This window comes from Chanodichthys erythropterus, chromosome 13, assembly GCF_024489055.1.
Source record: "Chanodichthys erythropterus isolate Z2021 chromosome 13, ASM2448905v1, whole genome shotgun sequence".
Classification (NCBI taxonomy): domain Eukaryota; kingdom Metazoa; phylum Chordata; class Actinopteri; order Cypriniformes; family Xenocyprididae; genus Chanodichthys; species Chanodichthys erythropterus.
In genome coordinates this window covers 3,956,840-3,970,803 of record NC_090233.1, presented here as the reverse complement: position 1 = coordinate 3,970,803, position 13,964 = coordinate 3,956,840, and the positions used below count along the sequence as shown (strand labels likewise).

Here is a 13,964-nt window from a genome sequence, read left to right as displayed (position 1 = left end):
CATCATGGTGGTGAGTTTTGGATGGATACGCACCACTAACAATATCTTCAGAAAATGAACCTAAAGAATTCTTGTTCTAAACATAACCCAATATAACTTGCATATGTGTGGTTTTACAAAAGAAAAGCCAAACACTGCTTTACATACACAAAATAATTACAACCAGTGTGAGGAGTGTACATCATTATATATCTTATTGTGTGACACTTTGGTGCAAAAGCACAGAGAATCTAGTCAAGTCAAGTCACCTTTATTTATATAGCGCTTTTTACAATGTAGATTGTGTCAAAGCAGCTTTACATTGATAACTGGTACATTATTTTGGCTGCACAGCAGCTCTTAAAGAATAGTGTCAATGCAGATCAAAGCACTGTTGAATATCAAATGTCAAGTCAAATGTCAAGTGTCCCCAACTAAGCAAGCCAAAGGCGACAGCGGCAAAAGAACCCAAACTCCAACAACTCAAACATCTAACAGGTCATGGAAAAGAAGAGGGGGTCAGGTGATGAGCCAAAAACTCAATCAGCGTCTGACTCGTCTCTCCATAAAGCAAAGGAAGAATTAATTAAGGTTGGGTAAATCTGATCCCCAACCAAATCCTGCCAGCATGAATGACCACACATAAGACACACTGTGAATTCTGGGTGGGGAAATGTTGTTTTAAGCCCCTGGAGCAGTGAGTGTTAGAAATGGTGCCGTCTGAGAAGGTCTTGCACATACTCTTTGGCTAATAGACATGCTATTTTTAAACCAGGGAAAATAGTAATGGCATTGTGCTTTAGGAGAACCTTGTTGCTGGTTTAGGAGGATTGACGTTTTTGTAGCTGCCCAGAGGTAGCTAGTGAGTTGTTGACGGTTTTTGAGAACATGGCTTATAGAGTAGGCCTATGATAAATGTTTGAAAACTTGAAAAGGTTTGACAACACCAAGTTTGACATGTCTTGAAAGTACTTTCCATTACAACACACATAGCTGCTAAAACTAGTCTGGATGTCTCCCATTACAATACATTGTCAAAGGTTTTACAAGACTTGTAAAATAAGACTTACCTCTGTCCCTCAACAATTTCCAGCATCCCTCCACCTAATTCCCTATCCCAACCAAGGATGGTGGGAGCTCTCTGAGTTTGGGCCAAATTCCGAGCTCGGAGCCCTCCCCTCAGACGGCACGGCAAATATACATACTTGTTAATGTATCCGATTATATGTAAGAGTGAACTCTGAGAGTTCAGTGAAGTCTACAGAGCAATGAAAGTGAAACCTATGAGCAATGTTCATTCATTGGTATTGGCAGTAAATTATGTTAGAATTTACTTTACATTCCTATAATATGTTTTGACTATGTATCTCTTTGTTTTTTTTTTTTGTGTCTTATAGATTGCGAATATTCTTATCCCACTATTTTGTATGAAAGCTATATATCAGTCACTAAGTAGGGGTAAATGAGGATACATTTGTGCTTTCCTTTTATGCTGGTGGAAGAGGTTTTTATATCACAACAACAAGATTTTTGTTAAGGCACAATATTGTTTCCTCCAGCTGGTAAATATCTCTCACATTCTTCAAATGCATGTTAAGAGATTTCGGGTAGAATCCAGCTACAAGTCTCTCTTTGGAACAACCTCTTTAGAGAGCAATAGATTGTTAAAACTGTGGACAAACACAGACACTATTTCTCAACTCAGGCACAGCAGGATCTGATTTTTCACATTATAATTGTGCCTTAGGGAAAAGTCCAACTTTTACATTTTAACTTAAAAAAAATAAATAAAATTGTGTCTAATAATGTCTGTTTCGTCGAAAGAATACAGACTACATTACAGACTAAATAACGTTACTTTGATACAGACCAATGGAAAGCGAGATGGCAAAATGAGTTTGTTTGCGTTACCATGGTAACAGCAGTACTAGCAGCACTGGCAGGATCTGTGCTGATAGGTGTTCAAAAAAAGCGAAAAGTGCAACAGTCTATTACTGAAAGCCTTTGATTAACCCAGGTCGTTGCTTATCAAACAGCATCGCATCGCAAACAAACATCAGTAAAATGACCTCAGAGGCTAATGCGGAAAATAAACCGGATGGAAGGTGTTTACTGGGAAACTGGGTTGAGGAGGTGAGTTTCGACAATATCTAGCTTAAATCATATTTGTTGCTTGTTGTGATACGGCTATACTTGTCATGAACATATTTTTTTATCATGTCTCATCACACTCCACCTAATCAATGATTGTTACACTTTCTTTCATGCGCTTCAGAGGGCTACTGCATTGCTAGACAGGACCGGGCCTAGATCATGTGTCCATAAGTACGGACACACAGGGATTCTTACCATGGACGTGGCTGCTAAAGTGCAGGGGATTAGTACATTCAAAGCGACTTTCAATGCTCCTAAAATCATTGGGGTGCGACAAAAAGGTATATTAAATGGTTTGTTTTTAATTTGCCTAAACTGCTGGAAATTATGCAGTTATATTAACACTTTAATTGTTTTCTGTTTATACAGAATGATTCTGACAAAACCTCATCTAGCCAGATAGAGTTTACCTTGATGAAACGTGAAAATTAGCAGAATAACGTTAAATGCATAAAAATGAAATATTTACAATTGCAAAAAAAAAAAAAAAATTATTTTATATTATTACATCCATTTGACTTATTAACATTAATGAATAAAGTTCCTTTCATTCTTCAGATTAGTCCAGAGAGCTTCTTTCAAATAAAAGCCCTCTGTTCTTACTGCTGTATAAATTTTTTCAATAAATTTCACTGTGGTTTTCATTTTAGGAAGACGAACTGAACTTTTGGAAAATGACCTCATCAAAAGAATAAGGTAGCTAAATAAACAAGCATTTACTTTAAAGTTTAATGTTCAACGACTTCATCGTGTGTAAAACACAAATGACATTTTATTATCCTCCCACATTTCTTGTTTTATATGTGAATAGAGGAAACAGTGGGAGAGGAATGATGTAAGAATGTTTGTGTTAGATTCATAGTTCAGTTAAATCATTTTAATTTTTATTTATCATGCAACTTTCTGCTTCATTTTTGAATGTAACCTTGACAACAAGTCAAGACAAGTCCCAGACAAGTGGTTGCAATATTGTTTTTAAATAAAAAAAAAAAATATTCTGAAGTGAGACAGTACCTCATACCCATAGATTTGGTGTTGGCTGGTATGGAAAGCCAAATGTGGGCAATTCTACTTACCATTATCCTAAGAACTAGAAAAGATTCCTTCTGCTAGTCACAAGCTATTACCTCACCATCTTCAGACATTATGGCTACTGTGTATTTTGCAATATTTGAAGTAGATGAGCTCTATTAAACATTTAAAAAATTTATTTGAAACTGACTGGGTGTGAAGCAAAGGTAGTATCCTTGTCGTGTACTTCCAGGCATGTCAGCTGAACATCTGCCATTCTGAGATGAATGGGAATGCTAATGATACCTCTCTCTCTCTAGGTATATTATAAATCCCTGATTACATTTATGAAAACAAATTAGCCAGTTTTTTAGATTAATATTTTAATCTGTTTTACAGTGATCAAATACATGCAGGGCTGAACGCTGACCCTCCAGCCCCTGAGTTGTGCTCTGTGACCAAAGCAGACTTCAAAGTGGAGGGCTTCAAGTCTGTCCGCTCACCAATGACCATGGTCAGTTTCTGTTCACCATAACCTTTAGGGAGTTATATTTGATAGTCTCTTGGGTAAAGAATTTCAGATTTAATTGGCAAAAAGGTCTATGGAAAATAGTTCCCATTCAGTCGGTCACGTTCGACGTACGTCGGACAGACCGACGAATAGGAATCTCGCTAGAGAGGCCAATCTACTTCGAGTGTAACTAAAACGAGCCAATGCACATTGGCATGCAATCATATGCATCAGCTGCTCGCCTCGCAGCGCGGGTATATAATGAGCAGCAGGTGCGTTGCATCTTCAGCTTTTCGCTTCGGAGCCGAACGTGTTTGTTCCTGTTCTCTGCAAGCGAGTGTCTGCTAGAAGACGAGTCAAGCTTTTTGGTTGAACTTCTCTTTTTTTTCCCGAGTGCGGGCGAACAGCACAGCAGCGGGGTCGAAGTCCTCTCTTTTTCTGTTTTTGTTTCGTTTGCTGTTTTTGAGCAAATAGCTGTTTGACAGCATCAGAAGGCTGTTCTCACGGCCGGTACGGTGCGCTTTTGAGCGCTGAAAAGCCGTTTTTACGGCTGGTAAGAGTGAGTGCCTTCAAAGAGAGAGAAAGCACACGACAGGCTGCACACAATCCCTGTATGTGTTGTGGTGGCCGTTCCCCTGCGTGCTTCAGCACTTCTAAAAGAGTAAAGTCCCTGAAAGAGCTTACACAAGTAGATTCGCGTCTTTTTAAAGACGACATCCTACTTGTGTTTCTGGATGCGGTCGTTCCTGTCCTCACTGACGGCCACGATAACAGTTTCACATGTCTGGGCGCGTGGTTGAAATGATGATCGTGGGTGTTCATGTTTTCATATGAGAACATGATCACGTCGACACGCCGGTCGTGACTCTTCTTTCTCCGGGAAGCTTGAGTCCCCTCTGTTGTTGGCCAGCTGCCGCTTGTGTGTAAAAGCACAGCCGCGGGTCTGCCCGACACTCTGGGAGACCGTGGAGATCAACGAGAGCAAACCTCTCGCTCCTCTGCGTGTCGTGTGCCGTCGAGCTGCCGGGCTGCAGCACGGGTTGTCACGGCAACCCAGCGCTCGCTCGGCGCTCTAGATGCGCGGTTAGATGCATAATCTCCATTGTAGCGCCCTCTCTGGTGCACCAGAAGAGGTCTACTTTGCTGATATGGCTTGGGTGACATGAGGTTGAGGGGTTCCTTCGGGGAACCAACCCCCTAGGGCCCCTCCCTCTCTAGCGCATTGCAAACTGTGCAGTTTCTGGATTGGATTGCTGGTCCTTTTCAAAAGGGGAACCTAGCATTTCATTCAGAGCTCCAGCTGAGGGACAGACGTCGATTGCAGCTTCGGAGAGAGTGCTGTTATGCTCTGGAAATGAGGGTGACGCTGCCCACTGTAATGGTGTGTGCTTATGCTGACTCAGATTCGGAGTTTACAGCCATGCTTTCCTGGGTCTTCCAGATGTGCATGGAAAACTTGGCAGTATGGGGGTATATTGGTGCCATAAATATGGAATGCCAAAGGTGCCAGAATCTGCATAAGTTTTTCCTCTCTCACTACCCTCTTGGATGGGGTGGCTGTACACAGACCACACCCACCCTGCATGTGAGGCCAAGGCACTCTTTTTGCATGAGGGTAGTTCTGTGCTGGGGTTGAGCTGCGCTTGTTGACTAACCGTGATCAAAGTCACGGCGCAGGCCCTCAGCCAGACGATGTCCACCTCAGTGGTCCAGAAGTGCCCCCTGGCTTACCTTGTGAGGTGTGAGAGGTTGTCAAGCTAAATGCTTTCTCAATGCTCCCATCTTACGAGGTGGCCTTTTCGGTGACACTGTCGAGGACTGAGCCCAGCAGTTCTCTTAAGTTAGTAGCGGATCGGGGAGCTTCCCATGACAAACCATTGAGTTCCTCTTGGGCCGCCCCTCAGTCTGCTCGTCGCCAAGGGTGTCGTCCCCTGCAAGAAACTCCGGCCCAGCAGGCTCTGCTGTATCCATTGCGGGGAGATGACGCCTCCCGTCTCTGCAGCTGTTTAACTGGTTGGTGAGAATCACCCCTGAGATGGGCGAACCAGAGATGGGTGGGGCTGCTCTTCCACCCCTGGAGGAGCCAAAGCCTCGACTGCTCCCTCTGTCCATCCGTGGAGCCAGGTAAGTGTTGCCTAGCACACTGTGATGCCGCTTCGGGCCGCCTCACAAAGAGAGCCCCCCGAGCCGCGTCCCTGTGTTCCACCTCGCTGCCCTGCTGCGGGTACACCGGTGGTCCCTTTGGTCCTGCTTGTACGGTCTCTGTGAGCCGGGTTAGCGCTCCCCAGTCCGTCTCGCTGGCTCCTTCGGACCATCAGGGTCGGCTTTGCGATTCAGTTCGCCCGGCTTCCCCCCCCCAAGTTCAGGGACGTCCTCTTCACTACAGTGAAAGATGCCGATCCCCCTGTCCTGCGTGCGGAGATCGCAGTCCTACTGGCGAAGGACGCGATAGAGCCGGTCCCTCCAGTCGATTTGAGGTCGGGGTTCTACAGCCCCTACTTCATTGTACCCAAGAAAAGCGGCGTGTTACGACCGATCTTGGACCTGCGAGTTTTGAATCGGAGCCTCCACAAGCTACCATTCAAAATGCTCACGCAGAAACGCATTTTCGAGTGCATCCGTCCCCGAGATTGGTTTGCAGCGATTGACCTGAAGGACGCGTACTTCCATGTTTCAATTCTTCCGCGACACAGGCCATTCCTGAGATTCGCGTTCGAAGGTCGAGCATATCAGTACAGAGTCCTACCCTTCGGGCTGGCCCTGTCTCCCCGCGTCTTCACGAAAGTCGTGGAGGGAGCCCTTGTTCCCATGAGAGAACAGGGTGTTCGCATTCTCAACTATCTCGACGACTGGCTCATTCTAGCACAGTCCCGGGATCAGTTGTGCAAACACAGGGATTTGGTGCTCAGACACCTCAGCCAGTTGGGGCTTCAGGTCAACTGGGAAAAGAGCAAACTCGCCCCGGTGCAGAGGATCTCTTTTCTCGGTATGGAGTTGGATTCGGTCGAGCAGATAGCATGCCTCACAGAGGAACGTGCTCGGTCGGTGTTGAACTGCCTGAATACATTCAATGGCAGGACAGCGGTCCCACTGAAGTTCTTTCAGAGGCTCCTGGGGCATATGGCGGCTGCTGCGGCTGTAACACCGCTCGGTCTGCTTCATATGAGACCGCTTCAGCACTGGCTTCACGGCCGAGTCCCGAGATGGGCGTGGCAGCGCGGCACGTTCCGGTGCCAATCACTCAGGAGTGCCGCCGAACCTTCAGTCCGTGGTCGGACCCCTTGTTTCTTCGGGCAGGAGTGCCCCTAGAACAGGTGTCCCGGCATGCTGTGGTGTTCACAGATGCTTCTGCCACCGGCTGGGGTGCCACGTACAACGGGCATGCAGTCTCAGGGGTTTGGACGGGACCCCATCTGCATTGGCACATCAATTGCCTCAAGTTGCTGGCAGTACGCCTTGCTCTGAGCCGCCTCAAAGGCCTGCTTCAGGGCAAGCATGTACTGGTCCGTACGGACAACACTGCGACCGTTGCGTACATCAACTGTCAAGGTGGTCTACGCTCCCGTCGCATGTCGCAACTCGCCCGCCATCTCCTCCTGTGGAGTCGGAAGCATCTGAGGTCGCTTCGCGCCATTCATGTCCCCGGTGTGCTCAACTGTGTGGCCGACGAGCTATCACGAGCTGCGCTGCCAGGAGAGTGGCGACTCCACCCCCAGGTGGTTCAGCTGATCTGGAGAGAATTCGGAGAGGCTCAGGTAGACCTGTTGGCCTCACCAGAAACCTCCCACTGCCAGTTGTTTTACTCTCTGACCGAGGGGACACTCGGGACAGATGCACTGGCTCACAGCTGGCCCCGGGGCCTGCGCAAATATGCGTTTCCCCCAGTGAGCCTACTTGCACAGACCCTGTGCAAAGTCAGGGAGGACGAGGAGCAGGTCTTGTTAGTTGCGCCTTACTGGCCCAACCGGACCTGGTTCCCAGAACTCTCACTCCTCGCGACAGCCCCTCCCTGGCCCATCCCTCTGAGGAAAGACCTTCTTTCTCAGAGACGGGGCACTCTTTGGCACCCGCGTTCAGACCTCTGGAAACTCCATGTCTGGTCCCTGGACGGGACGCGGAGGTTCTAGGTGACTTACCCCCTGAGGTACTTAACACCATCACTTCGGCAATTGCACTGTTTACGAGACCAGGGCAGACCCTGTTGAGTCCTCCGGTTACCCTTCGGCAGCCGACGTGGCGGAGCGTCTGGCGCCAGGCCTATACTCCGTTGTATCCTTGAGAACCGGATTTAGGCTGGGTTCCATATGTGTGACCCTACGGGGATCCCATATGGCTTTTTCCACGGCTGCTCTTAAACCAAGCCCGTGTCTTTCCCTCTGGGAGAACCCATCTCTCACCGAGTGGAGTCACCCCAGTTCTTCCATATGTTGTACAACCTACAAGGTTAGTCCATATGTACTTATCCATATAACTCCTTCGGGGAAGGATATGGCTTCCGCAGCGTTCCTTATCGCATGTAAGGCTACGCTTTCCCAGCGTTATCCAATTGTCGCACTGAGTGGGTTTTGGGAACAACAGTGATCGACCCTCTCTGTGTGAGCCTGGTCCCACCATCCTTTGGCAAGGGGGTTCAGGTGGCTCACGACAGAGCGCTGGAAGAGGGCAGCTCCTGTGGCGCTTTGGTAGGGATTCCTATTCGTCGGTCTGTCCGACGTACGTCGAACGTGACCGACTGAATGGGAACGTCTTGGTTACATAGGTAACCCTCGTTCCCTGAAGGAGGGAACGGAGACGTACGTCCCGTCGCCACAGGCGTTGTCCTGCTGATGCTGCCGCCTGCTGGGTTCGGCTCCTCAGCGAAAACCGGAAGATGCAACGCACCTGCTGCTCATTATATGATGTTTTATTAACAAAATTCGGGAGGAGCAACGATCAAATAATCTGACTAATCATCACGTCATCTCGGCCAGCTGTCAGCAATCAGTAATCAACATATCTACCCAATCAGCGTGAGTGAAAGCATATATATTAGACACGGTCGACTCACCCATATTCCTCGACAGTTTGACAGCATCCCTCCACCACCCCGTCTCCTCACACCTGCACTGGTTACTTTCCAGATACTAACCAGGATGGGGGGGGGGAGTAATCTGGGTTCGGGCCGAAATACCGAGCTCGGAGCCCTCTCCTCGGACAGCACGCCAAATACGCATACTACCAGCATACTATTTTCTATCTGATTATTTGTAAGTGTGAGCTCGTGAAATACCCGCGCTGCGAGGCGAGCAGCTGATGCATATGATTGCATGCCAATGTGCATTGGCTCGTTTTAGTTACACTCGAAGTAGATTGGCCTCTCTAGTGAGATTCCTATTCGTCGGTCTGTCCGACGTACGTCTCCGTTCCCTCCTTCAGGGAACGAGGGTTACCTATGTAACCGAGAGGTTCTGAGACCTGTAAATCATTTTTTCTTTGAACATGTACATTTGCATATGTGTGTATTGGGTTGTGTGAAATAATCTGCTTGTCTCTCACAGGATCATGATTACACAACTGAGCAGGCCATTACATTTTGGAGTGAAAACTATCAGAAGATTCAGGTCAGCATACAATAAGATTTCAGTGAATACATTTATTTATTGCAGTATTGAAGTGGTTTTATAATGTTAATAATGTTTTCTTTTCACAGGGCGTGACAGCAGTTAAAACTAAAGATAGTCCATTTAAAAGGAATGCCACCTTTAGTACACCAATCTGTGAACAACTAGATCAGATGGACGACACAGTGCTGTACCCATCAGAAAATGATGCTAATTTGTGAGAGAATTTTTAAAATATCATCATTTGATCATTTAATTTGCTTCTGTTACATGTCTTCATTTTAGTTAGTTTTGATTTTTTTTTACCATTTTAAATCACCAATAAACAGAAAATGCAGAAATGTAAGCCTTTGAATTACACGGCTTTGCAAGTCTATAAATGGCTGCTCACTTCACTCCTGCACTGTGACAAATCACAACCTCAGCTGCATTTTTATTTTTATTGATTTCTATTATAAATTAGGCCGTGTGTCCACCAGAGCGTTTTTAGCCAGCTGAAAACGCTAGGCGCTCTGCTTAAAACGCCCGTCTGTGAGCGCTTGAGAGCGCTACAGCAGCGCAGCGTTTTTTTCCGTTGAGACGCTTTGTTGCTATGATACAGTATATCCACGGCACTGTTACTTATAACTGATTTTGCAGGTAATTTGTTTCAGGCTAAAAATGTTGACACAATGTGGAATAACTTGCTATGTATGTTCGGCGACCAGCAATATTAATTTCTCATCCATTTTGTTTCTGTTTGTTGATGTCGCTGTTCAGCAAGAATGTGACAGTTGGTTGGTGTTGTATTTGTCCTGCCCCTCCTCCACTCTGATTGGACGGATGGCTAAAAAGTGACAGTGATGAGCGCAGCGTTTTACTCAAAGTTGAACATTCTTCAACTCGAGGCGACCAGTAAAAAACGCCGAGCTCTCAGCGCTTGAGCGTGAAAAAGACACTCAGCGCCTCGTTACGCTCTCGCTGTTTAAAAAACGCGGCGTTCCCATTGAAAACAATTGAAAAAGTACGCTAGCGGCTGGAAAAAACGCTCTGGTGGACAAACAGCCTTATGTTTCCTTATTCAAGTAGGAATTTATAGTCTTGTGTCTACCATCAGAGACAGCATGCCAAATCTATTTACCTTAATGCCACTGAAGTATATAAGTTACCTAAATAATGGTTTGATATTTTTGCATGTTAATGGTTTTGCTGCCTTTTATGTTTCATTAACTATTTTGTTTCATAATTGTTCTACATCTTAAATTTTGCTGAAAATGTCTCATGGTTCCTTGAGAAGGGGAACGAGACACTGCGTCTTGAATCGCTGCTATGGGGAGCCAACAAGGAGAACCAGGGCTTTAAGAAGGGGGCAAGGGACCCTGCTTTAAACCTGCAATGGTCGGAGAGGGAACACCTCACTCGGCTCTAAGGCTCGAAAGGGCTGCTTGCCAACGGGAGCCCATTTCCAGTGGCTACCATCAATGATGCTGCTGCCTCTCCAAGGAGTAGACTTGAACAAGCAAGGCTCAACTTCAAGGGAGCAACAGGGGAGCCTAACTTGCTTAAAGACCCCAGATGTCTGGGCAAGTCTGCTTGATCCCTGCTTTGAAACGGAGAAAGTGACCCAGCTTTATTACCCAGGACAGTGGAGACACGAAGAAAGCCTCACTCCGAGGGCAGCTTACCAAAACAAAGCCCACAATATCATTAGAAAAACTTTAGTGGCTATATCTGATGTTGCTACCTCTGATATTACTAGCGCTTATCATAGTAAGACACTGATGACGAGGAGGGACCTCCCTTATGCCGAGCTCACATTGCATGATTTTCAAAGTCATCAGATCACTGTTCTTTTCACATCTATCTGGGGTAGCATTCAGTCGCTGCTGTGTGCACATTGCGTGATGGATCGGCGGCAGAGGGATACACATTGCTTGACTTTACAATTGGAAGAATCGCAGACAACTCTGTCTGGTCCACAAACTAAGTTTCACAACACAACACGCGAGAAATGGTCATGCGTGAGACCGAAGCTTGAGAACCAAATGGCATGTGTGCTAATTTGCAGCAAAAAGGAGTAAAAGAATAAAGATTAAAAAAGATTATGGAGGGGGAAATGGTTGAGGAGACATGGGTCTATAACTAGAACTTCCCATTTTCCTGTATCTTGCTGTCTCATTGGCTTTAGGTCATCGCCAATGTCCTTTTCAGTCAGAACATATTACACACACCAGGATTTTGGATCACAGACAGGTCCAGATATTTAGCATGCCAAATATCTTATGGATGTTGGTGATGCATAGTTGATTCTCTCAGATTGCGTCTTTGATAATTCACACTGCGTGATTGTCCCTAACTTGAACGAGCACTGATTTGCCTTTGAATTTGGGCACATCATCAGTCCAGCCTTAAGAGTCTGATGTTAGCGCTTAGAAGAAACTCTTGTGCCCCCCACACATGCCCTGAGTGGGGGGTTTGGGAGGGGAGAGAGGGAAGCAGAGAGTTGTTACTTCTTTTCTATTCTGAGCTGCTTTCTATTAACCACTCAGATCTTGTCACTTCTTAGCATGAGTGGCTACGCTCTCCCTCTGACCATGGTGTGCAAGACTCCTTGGCCTGACCTGTTGCCTCATACACAATGGCTAGGAGCCTTCAGAGAGGATGAGTCACCCTGAGAGAGCTCGCAAGCGTCTCCTCTACCGGGTGCATCCTCACATATCCCCGCTCAGACAATCCCTCCACATTCACGTAGTTTGAATGATGGAATTGATGGATCCCTGAATATGACTTCTTCCATGATTTCTCCTTTCATCAGCATGGAGGTCAGGAAGGAAAAGGAAGGGTCATGGGGGAAGGGCGATTATGGCCTGACAGAAAGCACTTGTCCAACCTACCATGAGCGACTTTACGTTTCTCATGCCATAGGCCATGACATCAAAAAAATCCCTGCATGTTGGGCTGGCAGGTTAAGAGAACTCAGTACAAATACTATCCTCGGCCTCTTCAACCACATCCGCCTCCTTTTGGCTGGATGGCGCCAGCAACATGTTATCTGTTGGATCGGATGACTTGAGAGATGCACATCCTCATCCAACAGATCGTTTGAGCCCGCGACCAAAGAGTGTGAAAGGCCAAGCGTACTCCTCCATTGGCTTGACCTGCAATCCCTACGCCGAAGCCTCCTCTGGGCTTCGGCAACAGCGGGGGCTGAGCCGCGAGGCACAGATGCTCGTTCTACGTCGCTCGAGAATAAGGACAAATGCAAATGGAGCTTTTCCAAAGAGAATTTCTCACAATGAGCATATTCAGAACCTATTCTCAAAACTGAACGGGCATGTTCCTCGTCTAGACAATAAACGTACAGTTTGTGTGTACTCGGGTGTCAAATATCTGGGACATGGAGGCACATACATCCTGAAACACTTACTAGGATCCATTATGGATACTGCCTTCACCACACGCTAACAATACAAAAGGCTCCAGAAGACAACAACAACAAAAAAACTGATGATGTGTACTATGGGCACCCTCTTATACTTCAGCCAATGAAACTGGAGTGTATTAGGGCTGTCATGATATTAGATTTTTCACACCACGGTTATTGTGGCAAAAAATTTCACAATATCGATATATCACAATATTTATAGAATCCTTGGGGGGGGGGAATTATTAGTCTAAATACTTTTTACTTTGTATATTTAGTTTTTCTCTTTCAGGGTTGCTGTACAATTTTAAAGACAAATTTAAGGCTTTTTAAGACCTGAAGAAATAAGTATTACTAGCCTGTACATTATGGCTGTTACCAACCAAATTAAATCATTATCAACAAAATCCATCTGAATGACACAGAATGAGAAGTGGCATTAATATATTTACACAGCATTTACAATTTGTCTACATACATTTAATTCAGTATTTAAATATGGAATTTTTTCTAATTTTAACTTATTAATTAAATGTCCCTTAAATATGAAAGTAAACTAAACTGCCAGTAGGTGGCAGCAAGTCACTGTTTTAATGAGCGAGTGAGTCAACCGATTTGTTCAAATGACTGATTCATTCAGTTAAACTCTTCGGGGCAAAAAATGCTTGTGTATCTTGAATTTTGAGGGCATATAACTGCATGCATAGCTACATCATGCTGAATAAGACGAATAAAGAAAATGCGGTACTTATTAAAAAAATCAAGCTTTATTTAAATATATGAACACAGAAAATCGCTGTTAACAGGTTAATATAACATTTCCCATTCCATGACTAGTAAAATAATTGCAATTTACTCTCTGTAAAATGGCGTAATCTGCGGGATGATGGACACGGAGGTGGGTAAAAAGGTTGGTGGTGTTGCTTGGAAACTAAACTGAAAAACTCCCATACTGTCGAGCTTACTTTATTTTTTCGGGTGTGGACAGAGCCTCTCACTCTCCCGCTTGGAATAGCTGCGCGTGCTGCGTCTTCTTCTTGTTTGACAGGTGTCAGCGTTAAGGTGTAATACCGCCACCTGAGAGCTCAACCAGGTACTGGCACTGGAGTATTTACTTGTCATGATATCATAAGCGTCCTATTCATTTTAAATATTGTGGTTTTCGTCAATACCGGTATATTGCCACACCCTAAATTAACACAATATCGATATTTCATGCTTTGAATATCATGGTTATCGTCAATACCTGTATATTGCGACACCCCTAGAGTGTATTCACACGTGTTTCAGACACTGGTCATGCTGA

The 13,964-nt window shown here is 45.5% G+C and overlaps 1 protein-coding gene across 1 annotated transcript; it reads left to right on the top strand.

Moving 5' to 3' along the window:
- Positions 1-1,891: 1,891 nt before the first annotated feature.
- spag8 (sperm associated antigen 8) lies at positions 1,892-9,726 on the top strand. Its single transcript, XM_067406798.1, has 7 exons — positions 1,892-1,937; positions 1,997-2,112; positions 2,255-2,414; positions 2,784-2,829; positions 3,544-3,658; positions 9,193-9,255; positions 9,345-9,726. Exons 1-7 carry the CDS (start codon positions 1,892-1,894, stop codon positions 9,474-9,476), a joined length of 678 nt encoding a protein of 225 aa, XP_067262899.1. The 3' UTR covers positions 9,477-9,726.
- The last annotated feature ends 4,238 nt before the right edge of the window (positions 9,727-13,964 follow it).

What these genes read in the sequence shown, in the direction of transcription:
- spag8 (XM_067406798.1), top strand. Translation starts at nt 1,892, where the DNA reads ATGGTAACAGCAGTACTAGCAGCACTGGCAGGATCTGTGCTGATAG. An exon ending in TGGGAAACTGGGTTGAGGAG is followed by an intron (nt 2,113 to 2,254) that starts GTGAGTTTCGAC and finishes CATGCGCTTCAG; the next exon opens with AGGGCTACTGCATTGCTAGA. An exon ending in TCCGCTCACCAATGACCATG is followed by an intron (nt 3,659 to 9,192) that starts GTCAGTTTCTGT and finishes TGTCTCTCACAG; the next exon opens with GATCATGATTACACAACTGA.